The sequence below is a fragment of the Callospermophilus lateralis genome, chromosome 5 (assembly GCF_048772815.1).
Source record: "Callospermophilus lateralis isolate mCalLat2 chromosome 5, mCalLat2.hap1, whole genome shotgun sequence".
Taxonomy (NCBI): Eukaryota; Metazoa; Chordata; class Mammalia; order Rodentia; family Sciuridae; genus Callospermophilus; species Callospermophilus lateralis.
The window spans coordinates 64,678,393-64,689,026 of NC_135309.1; the positions used below are offsets into that span (position 1 = coordinate 64,678,393).

Sequence of the window (10,634 nt, forward strand, 5' to 3'; positions counted from 1 at the left end):
TGGATTCCCCAGATGGAATTTGAGGTGGAGGACAAGCCCTGCCTGGGCCCTCCTGGGTCAGTTTCTTCATCGATCCCAGGAGCATGAGAGGTTCTTGAGTTCTAAACTCCAGAACTCTTGAGGGCTACAGTGGGGAAGGCAAGTCGTTAAACTTCACATGGGCTACTTGGCTGGACCCTTCCACTGATGGAGGGTGTTTCCTGGAATGGTTACGATTCCCTTCCCCTCCTCTTCTCAGAATCCTTCCTGTCCCCACCTTGAATTTTTTACTTAGTTCTGGGGCTTACCTAGCTAGTCTTTCATATAAAAACTAACCTGGGGGTGAGGGGCTTCAAGGTTCATGGAGAAGCAGTGGACAGCAATGGAGGCAGGCGGGGCTGGGTAAATAAATGGACTTTTCTAAGATCCAGTTTCTTAATCTGTAAAATGGGAATAATGACAGTATTTACTTCAGGATTTGAGTCATGGTGAATGCTCAGTGGAAGTAGCATTTTTTTTTTTTTTTTTTTGGTACTGGGGTTTGAACCCAGGGATGCTTTAACCTCTGAGCCACATTCCCCAGACCTTTTTATATTTTATTTAAAGACAGGGTCATGCTGAGTTGCTTAGGGCCTCGCTAAATTGCTTTGAAATCGTGATCTTCCTGTCCTGGCCTCCTCCGCAGCCGCTGGAATTACGGGCATGCGCTACTGTTCCTTGCCTGTAAGTAGCATTTGGCTATAAATGTTAAGTGTTTACTGTAGGCTAGACACTGGAGGTATGATGCAGAAGACACCCCTAAACATCAGGATTCATATACACATAGAGGAAACATTTCAATAAGTACATTCATGTGGGAAGCCGTTCTCACCCGTGACTGGGTACCTCCCTGACTGGGTGTGAGGCGCTCAGGCCAGCTCTGTCAGGTTCGAGGGCCTGTCCGTGTGGGGGTGTGACTGACCATTGACCTGAAACCAATCACTGACCCTGACCTTGGAATGCTGTCCCCCTCAACCTTCATTGGATGGAATTTTCCCCTGAATTTTTTGTTCCCCAATAAAAGCCCACTCTCTGGCGTGCTTCCTCCTCTCTCCTGCTGGTCTCTTGTGTAAACGTCACTACCGCCAGGTGGCTCGAGGCAGGAGCCAGGAGAAGCCATCTCTTAGCTGGGCAAGAAAAAGGTAAATTGAGTTTTATGTGTCTTTATTTTGATCTCACTAGTTAACTTCTTTGTTTGGAACCTCCAGTATGAAGCTAGTGGGCTGGTTGCGCAGCAGACATTCAAATCTTCTAAAAGCCCAGCCTGAGGAGGGGCCTGGGCATAAGTGGGGATGTGGCAGGAAGTTCCCACAGGGGAGTGATGCTGAGCTGGTCTCTCCCAGGAAGGGGAGGGAGTACTGCAATCATCTTTCGGAACTCAGTTTTTGCACGGGTCCAATGGGGGAGACTGTCTCTGCTCTCCATTTCATTGCCAGGGTTGAGGGAAGTCACAGAAGCGAAACCCAGGGCTGAAAGTCTCCAGAAAAAGGACTGTGGTGGTCCCTTCTTCTGATGATCCTCCCTATCCCATGAGTTCCTTCTTCCCCATAGAAACCCCTAGTAAAAGGCGGCTGTGAGCGTGTATGATTACCATGGACAGAGGTGGCTCAGCATCTGTGGGAAATCCTCAGCATCCCTGAGGCTAGGCTGAAGTGCACACCACTGAGGATGTCAAAATGCCTCTTGAAGTTCCAGGCTTTATGAAAGTGTTGAGTGAGTGGCCAAACCAGGGCTAGGAGTGAGATTTTGGCTTCCATGTCCAGATCCATTTTCCCTCTGGCACTTGTGCTGGGATATTTATTGGGGGTCAGAGTCACATAACCTGAAAGTCTGTGGCAGAGGCCAGGGGATGAGTGAGGAAGGAGAGCCTTGAGAGGAACAGGGCATCTCAGGAGGTCCATTCTGCACAAAGATTTTTTTTTTTGAAATATAAGGGGAGTTTTAACATAATGGGCTTTAATAAAACATTTTGCATGGCTTTTTAAAGAAAATGAGACATTTTAAGCTTTCAGAGAGGCTACTTTGAGTAACAGACCCAGATTCTAGAGTCCCATTTATTTGAAAAGTATGAAATGAGGAACTAGAATAGGCAACAGGGGATCCTGGAAGTGTTTAAGCTGGGTTAAGGATGGTGGTAAAAGCAGCGCCTAAGCACAGAGGCTGTCACCCTGGGAGAACAACAGAATCACCTAAGGCTTTGCAACAAAGGCAGATTTCTCAATCTCAACCCAGACCCACTGGTCAGATCTCAGGCATTTCTTCAGGTGGCTCTACAGGGCTTGATGCTGAGGCCAGCTGGATTTGAGAACCACTTCTTCAGACAAATAGGGAATGGTCCTTAAGGCAGGCTGGAGAAAGCAAGAGTGGAAACAGGAAGCTCCTGCAGGAGACAACAGGATATATATAGGAAGCCATCCAAGATCCATCTCCCAATAATAGTCAACAGGATTTGGGATTTAATTGTATAAAGGCAAAGGAAGTGATGGGTAGTGACAAAGTCCTACATTTTCTGTCTGTATGTTGGAAATCATTGAAATGGAGAATCCTGGGATGGAAAATGGCCACATCCAACTTCCACTCCGTGAACTGTATACTCTCAGTGTCATTTATCCATCATCTTGATGGACACTTCTTGAGCAGGTATTATGTGCTACCTATGGTACCGGGTGCTGGGAAAAGGGATGCAAACCAGGAAAGAGGAGCCCTGTTCTCACAGAGTTCCCATCAACAGCTAACTCAGGCCCACAGTCAACTGGAACTGTGAAAATGACAACCAATGAAGCACCAGGGGCTCCAAGCACCTGCAACAGGGAGTGTAGCATGGGAGATTAGAAAAATGTGCCCTTGAGGAAGAAACATTTTCTCAGACAGTTAGGATTAGCAGGGGTGGCCCAGCTGAAGGCACAAAGTATTCAAGGCTGGAAGGACAAAGTCCAGTATGAGGACAGCACACAGCAAGAGGCAGGCAGGGCCAAGGGAGCAGAGAGCAGATGGTGCAGGCCTGGAGGGCCACCACAGGGCTGTCACTTATATCTTACAAACAGTGACGACTGAAGGGTTGAAGCCTGATCTGATCGATAGTTTTAAATAACTAAATAACTTAAATGCATTAGACGTTCTTCTTCCCAAATTCCATCCTTGAGCACAAATCATCACAAATCCCTTAAAAACTATGATACAGTCCGCATCTAAATAAAAGGGAGGAGGGAGCACATACCCTCCTGGAAGGCCTGTTCTCTACTGTGGACTAAAGGTTCATGACCATAGAAACCTCTTGATTATTGAGTGACAGGAGTCCTTAATCTACATATTCATGTGGGTTCCCTGGGAGCCATTCTGTGGCTTCCCTGATCCAGGGTCACTCATGCTCTGCTTCCTTATGTCCCTGGGCGGCTCGCAGTCTATCTTTGAGCAGTTCTTTTCATTAGTGTGCTTCTCCTAGATTGAACCCAAATCAACTCCCGTTTAAGCTCTTGTAGGGCCTTCTGGGAAGCCTGTCTATTATCACTCCTACAGGACTGCTACTTGGAAACTGCTCCCCTGTCCCACCTTCAAATTTGGTCTTGTTCACAAACACCCCCATTTCCTTCCACAGCTCCTCACGCGGCTGTGTTGTTAACAGAAAAAGAGAAACAGGAAGGGTCGTCTGATGTGGTGGTGAATAAGTTCAAAATTGGGTCACTGTGAGGTTGAGCTGACCTCTGAGTGGAAATGTACCACAGGCAGGAGGTGATGTAGGAAAGAAGCCCAATCATGGCTGATAACGGGCATCTAGACTTACCCTTCCATGGGCTTGGTTCTCTGCAGGGGAGAGAAGAGAGAGAGCTGAGCTGGTGGGATCAAGCGGGGAGAAGGCCAAGAGCATCACAGGAGATAGAATAAGAAGATAGAGACAGAGCAAGTGAGAAGGTACAGCAAGAGGGAGAAGATGGGAATTAACAGCTGGTAATCTGCTGCTGTGGGCCCGGTACTGGATGCTCAGCAGATATCACCGCATGCTAGTCTCCCCATTTTGGGTGTCATTCCTCCTACTTTATGATCTGAGGGAACCACTTAGTTATCCATTTTGCCTTAGAGAAGGAGAGGCCCAAAGGCTCTGAGCAGCTGTAACAGAGGGATCAGGTGGAAAGAAAGCCTGCTTCAGGAGAAAAGGTTTCCTGGGGGGATGGAGAGGTGGCTGTTTAACCTGGACTTATTTGACTCCAAAACCTGCGCAAAATAAGAGTGTATCAGAAAGGAGACAGAGCTACAGAGAAGTCCTGGAGATGGGATGTGGAAGAGGTGGAAGATGACACTTTGGTCCAGTACAAGAGGAAGAAGCCACGTGTGACTCCTCTGAGGGGCTTTCAGCCCAGGGTGTGATTGGAAGTGAGGCTGCAGGAGGTGAAGAGAGGTGTGGGAAGGAACAGGAGACTGCGAATGCCCAATAGTTATTTGAGAAGTTTGGCCCGGAAAGGATGGAAGACAGTGCTTAGGGGCAGTGGGGTGTGTGTGTGTGTGTGTGTGTGTGTGTGTGTGTGTGAGGAAGGAGGGTATAAATGGCTTCACTTTTTTGTTCAGTTGAATTTTTTTTTTTTTTTTTTTTTTTTTTTTTAAGTAAGAAGGGTATGAGAAGCTGGGGTGTGAGATGGCATCCAAAAGCAGGATTGTTTTTCTGGACCAAAAATGAGAATGGAGTAATGATAGGTTCTTGGCAGAGGGTGGGGAGGGAGGAACTTACTTGGCAAGTGGCTTACCCATGTGAAAAGGGGGATTTGAAACCGATATTAGTCAGAAAAAAACCCTGACTAAAAGAGAAGCCAAACACCACACGGGTCAATGGTGACAAGGAAATGGAAGCAGGGCCCAGTGACCAGCAGAGGCCTCTAATAGGGAGGGGAGTAAGGCTAAGCATTATGCTCCCACGGGACTCCTTACGCCTACTGCAGCATGCCGGTAACATCCGAGTGCTAACCTATGTGTATTACTTTCTCATGGCATATCTGATGAAGATACTGAAGATCAGAGAAGTCAGATCTGTCCTAGATCAGATAGCTAGAAAATTGCAATCAGAATTGAAGCCCAGCTGGGTATGGTGGCAGCTCGGGAGGCTGAGGCAGGAGGATCTCCAGTTCAAAGCCAGCCTCAGCAAAAGTGAGGCACTAAGCAACTCAGTGAGACCCTGCCTCTAAATAAAATATAAAATAGGGCTGGGGATGTGGCTCAGTGGTTGAGTGCCCCTGAGTTTAATCCCCAGTACACCCCCACCCCTGAAAAACAAAAACAAAAACAAGAAAAAAAGAGAGAAACAAAACGAAGCAAAACCTCAAGCCCAGATCTGTCCTTTTTCGGAACCATTTAACTCTGCTGAGTCCCCAGGCTGGCAAGGATAACCTCACAGTCACAACAATTTACAATATATTTTGTGTAGAATTATAAGAAGGGACTGCAAAGGTTCCCAACACAAAGAAATAATAAACATTTAAGAATGTGGAAATGCTAATGAGCTTGATTTGATCAATATGTATTAGATACATGTATTGAATTACCACACTGTACCCATATAAACACTTATTTAATAAGGTCATTTTGCACTGATTTTTTTTTTGTATTATAATAAGTGTTTATATGGGTAGGAAGGTGCAAAATGATCTTATTAAATATGTCGGGACGGAAAGGATAATTATAATAATCTTTCCTTTAAAAAGGATCAGACTGATAGAAGGAGTAGGATGGGAACTTGGATGTCAGGTAAGTGTGTTTGGGAATCCACAGCTTTGGGGACAGAAGGCTGGAGGAGCAGCTCCACATGGGGTTAGCTATGAACTGCTCGGCCAATGTGGATGCTCAAGAGAAAATGTGGCCTTCCGAATGTGAATCTCAAAGCTGGCCCAACAGAGGCAAGACAGTCAGAATGGATTCTTCCATCATCTCTGGAGTAACAAGAATGTCATTCAATGAAAAGCAGGAAATCGAATTATTTCTTGGATTGCCCTTTAGATAACACTATCTCCCAAAGCATATAGAACAAAGCAGAAGAAACTCCCAGCGTGAAAAAGAACTAGGTGTGAAGTAGAAAGGGAAGTCACTCACATCCCCTGAGCCAGAGAGATCAAACCTAATGTTGGACATAAGGAAGCAAATCTTAAAAATCACAGAAAATTTAGACCCAAGACTTTAAAGAGAAGATAGTTCAAGGACGGGAAAGTTTGAAAAAGCAAAACTGTAGTGACCTAACCATAATTAGTAGGTGTGAACAGGTAGAATAAGAGAAAATGGACATGCTGGCATCTGCATCAATACTTTATCAGTCAGAAATGTCGGCTGGACAGTGATCTGATGATCAAGGTCAGAGATGGATTTCCAAGGGACAAGCACCATGGAGGAACTGCAGGATGCAAAGATGATGTGACATATTCCCTGACTTTGTTTTGCACACAAAACTATCTAGCTCAGTGCTTACAACTGAGTAGAGAACCAAAAACAATCACCCTGATTGGATCAGCCTACAGAAGAAACAAAGGACATTCTATACAGCAGTTTTATTACATTGAGTCTGATTTTTAAAAATTACCGTTCTTTTTTTGATACTAGAGATTGAACTCATGGGCACTCAACCACTGAGCCACATCCCCAGCCCTATTTCATAATTTTATTTAGGGAAAGGGTCTCACTGAGTTGTTTAGTGCCTCACTTTTGTTGAGGCTGGTTTTGAACTCACAATCCTCCTGCCTCAGCCTCCCAAGCTGCTGGGATTACAGGTGTGTGTCACCACGCCCAGATAAAAATTACAATTCTTACAACAGCCAACATTTTTTTTAAAGTGGATCTCTTCCTATATATTGTCTGAAGTATTTTCCATGCATTTAATATTTGCAATCCCAAGAAATAAGTATTATCAGTATCCACATTTTATCTTCATTCGAGGACAGAAAGTTGGTTAACTTGTCCTGTGAAAGGTGGTGTCTCTGGTCATTGAGTTTACCTGTGTGCTACCTTCACCAATGGCTGATTCTTTTTGTATGGTAATCACGAATCAGGAAATCCTGCTCGGAGGAATTCCATTATATGTGGTTTCTATGTCTGTTACTGTATCACAGAAAACCTGCTTCAATCATGGGAAGCCACATATCCTGCAAGAAGAGAAATTCTTCCCAGGTTTGTTTCCATTCTCTAGCCACTTGACCTTGAAGCTGAGCTTTTATGGTATAATTGTGAAAAACATCTGCACAGTGTTGCTGAGGTGTGATGGCGGTCCCCTGGGCCTGGAGAAGTAAGTCTGACATCTAGGCTTATTCTAGGCCCTGGAGTTCATATGTTCAAGCTCTAACCCCCATGTAACCATATTTAAAGAGAGGGCCTTTAGGAAGTAATTAAGGTTAAATGAGGTCAGAAGGATGGGCCCTAATCTGGAGTCCTTGTAGGAAAACAAAGAGACAGTAGAAAAGAGGCCATAAGTAGACACAGTAAGAAGGTAGCTCTTCTGGCCAGGAAGAGAGGCCTCATCAGAAATTACCCTTACAGCTCCTACATCTTAGATCTCCAGCATCTAGAACAGTAGGAAAATAAAGTTCTTTTGACAAAGTCACCCAATCTGTGGAATTTTGCTATGGTAGTTGGAGCTGACTGATATGGGCTGAGCCTGCTTCCCTATGACAGATTAATGACAGTTCCTGCCCAAAGCTCCTATCCTAAGGGTTGTTCCTAGAGAAATCATGTGAAAAGCTAAGCATGGAGTCTGGCACCCAGAAAGAGTTAAATGATTTCAGTGTTGTCATTGTTAATACTAACGTGTACTCCCTAATACCTTGCATGTGACATTCCTACCTAGATATGATAGGAATGAGGTTAAAATGAGATCTCCTCTTAAACCTTCTCTAACAACAAGAAAGAGTGTACACCTACTTACCTGGGAACAGGGGCACCAAGGAAGGTCTACTAAAACAATGCTTTAAAACTCATGCTCTAGCTTAAAAACACACAGATTTTGTATTCTAATTCATAAGACAGTCACATTTACCTGAATTGATTTTAATTCTTAAAATGTTTTCAATTATTTATCAGGGCATAAAACTGATGGGAAGAATGGGAAGTTATACTCCATGTATGTATAATATGACAAAATACATTCTACTGTCATGTATATATAAAAAGAACAAATAAAAATTTAAAAAAATCTAATTATGGCTGCCAACTGCTTGGTATCTACTGTGATTAAACAACAACAACAATAACAACAACAAAATCTGAGGTTTTAGACAGATAACCTGGTTTTGTGTGCCCTAATCACACAACCACTTTACTCAAAGGTTGAGGCGCACTTTCCAAGTCATGAAGAATGGTTCTGATGTAAGGATTTAGAAATATTCTTTAAAAAATCACCATTAAGACTAATCAACTTGAAATGCACTCTAAAGCATATCATCTTACTCAGGTTAGCAGCCTGAGTTGACCATATGCCAGGCACCAGGTCAGCAGAGGGATCACAACAGAGCTATTCCCTGCCTTCTGGAAGCTCAGTTCTGGGCAGAGGAGGGAGACAGTGCAGGACTAACTCTATACTTTTTTTTTTTTTTTTTTTTTTAATTCTGGCAATGCTGGATATCCAGCCCAAGGCCTTGTGCACGCTAGGCTAGTGCTTCCTTGATGAGTCCTGGACTCGCTCTATACAGCAAACACACATTACCGACGACAAGAACTGGGAAAGAGAAGGAAAGCAGACTAGACAGAGAAGGTCTGAGTCCACAAATGCTCGGAGCACCAAGGTATTGCGGAAGTCTGGCTTCCCAGTGAGCATCTTTGGAGGCAGCCTTCGGAAGGGGTGGCATTTAAAGCATTTAAAGCTTTGTGAATTATTGTCACCCTGTTTCCCTCAAGTCCAGGTAGGCCTATGTATGGATTTTTGTACTGGAGACCAGACAGAGTGGTATAGGAGAATGCTGGTGCTCTTTGTCTTGGTGGGGACAGCAGAGCTGAGGAATGGTGGGGACAGCAGGGCTGAGGAATGGTGGGGACAGCAGGGCTGAGGAATGGTGGGGACAGCAGGGCTGAGGAATGGTGGGAGGTACTGCTTTTCTTATTTCTGGTTTTCCTCCTTAGTGGGAACGTGAACCCTGGCTGAGAAGTTAGTTAACAGGTGAGAAATACCTTACAGATCATGGCCTTAGTTTGCAATGGAACTTCTCCCATTTCCTGTCTACTCTGGGGGAGGGGAGGAGATAAAGGGAGGGTGGAAGGGTATTTTGTTTGGGGGAGGGGTGGTTGGGTCTGAGGCCCTCTTAGCCTGTCTTCACCTGAACTAGAGGTTATCCCCCACACCACACCTGCTCAGGCACTGAGTCCTTGTCTCTAGGACCTTTTAAGTGTTTTCACCCTCTTGGTCACTCAGCATAGTAAACAGGCAGATTGGGGGAAGGGTATAAAGTTATTGTGGGCAGGGGGATTTTCCATTAACAATAACAATTAAAACAACAACTCTTCTCATGATGGCACATTTGCCAGTTTACCAAGTGCCTTCAAACCTGTGATCTCTTTGGATCCCAGAGGTGCCAGCTAGAACCCCTACTTTCTGATTTCAGCCTTTGGCACTGCCCCATGTCCAGACAGGCCACTTCTTTACAGACACTCTTTACAGGCACCCACATGCCTATTGCAATGTTTACATCTTTACTTAGGATGCGCGCTGCCCCCACCCCAACCTCCATGAATGCCTCTCAATGCTCTAGTCAATCCCAATTTCCGTAGTTCCTATCACTTCTATGAAACTGCTATCAAATACACGCAAGCATGCGCGCAGGCGTGCTCACAACAGCCCCTCCTTCCAAAGCCCTAGGAAGCTGCAAACTTTGTCTCCAGGGACTTCTCCCCAGGCGCACAGCAGGGGCTTCGCACGTCTCTGTGTTTGGGAAGCGTGATCTGTAAACCGTATTTTATTCTTCCTGCGTGGAGTGGGATGGGAGGAGCTCGCTGGCCTCAGGAATGTGCTGTTTATGAAGTTAGGAATTGGAGGGTATGGAAACTCCAATTTCACACACAGGAGTTGACTCAGCCCCAGGATAAGAGGGACTGACGCGCACCGGGCTGCTCTAGCTGCAGGAGGCACCTGTACAAACCGCACCGCGCGTCTTCCAGTCCCCCACCCTCACCAGTCCTGTCCCTACTCAGCCCCCGCCCTACCGCCCACCTTTTTCCCGACTTAGAACTCCCAGGTCCCCCTTTCCCTCCCCGAGCAGCAACAAGTGCGGGCGCCGCGGCTCCTCTTACCCCGGCCTCTGTCCATGGCGCCGCCGGGATCCCCCGGGCGCGGGGCCGCAGGGCACAGTGGCTCCGGCGAGGCTGGCGGCCGGCGCGCTGCTCTCTCGAAGGCCGGCGAGTGGCCAGCGCGCTTGGCGGTCCCCTCCCCCAGACAGGATGCTCGCCGCGCGCCCCCGCCCCGCCCGCGCCCGCCCCTCCAAGCCGCTCCCGGAATAGACCCGGAGCACGCCTCGCTCCCTGGCCGCGGGCCGGTGTCCCGTGTCCCGCACACGCCCGCGCCACGCCCTGCCTCCTGCACGCCCTTCGCGGCCCTTCCGCTGGCCTAGGAGGGCCCGCTTCCCGGTCCACACGCTTTGGTGCCAGTGTCCGCGTGGCGCCCCCGA

At 46.6% G+C, this 10,634-nt stretch overlaps 1 protein-coding gene across 2 annotated transcripts in view; it reads right to left on the minus strand.

Annotated features, from left to right (window-relative positions):
- Afap1l1 (actin filament associated protein 1 like 1) overlaps positions 1-10,366 on the minus strand; it is a 65,033-nt gene extending 54,667 nt beyond the window's left edge. For both annotated transcript variants that reach the window (XM_076856741.2, XM_076856740.2), the window contains exon 1: positions 10,261-10,366. In XM_076856741.2, the coding sequence (XP_076712856.1) occupies positions 10,261-10,276 (16 nt within the window). In that variant the 5' untranslated portion in view covers positions 10,277-10,366. The remainder of the gene's footprint in view (positions 1-10,260) is intronic.
- Positions 10,367-10,634: the final 268 nt, after the last annotated feature.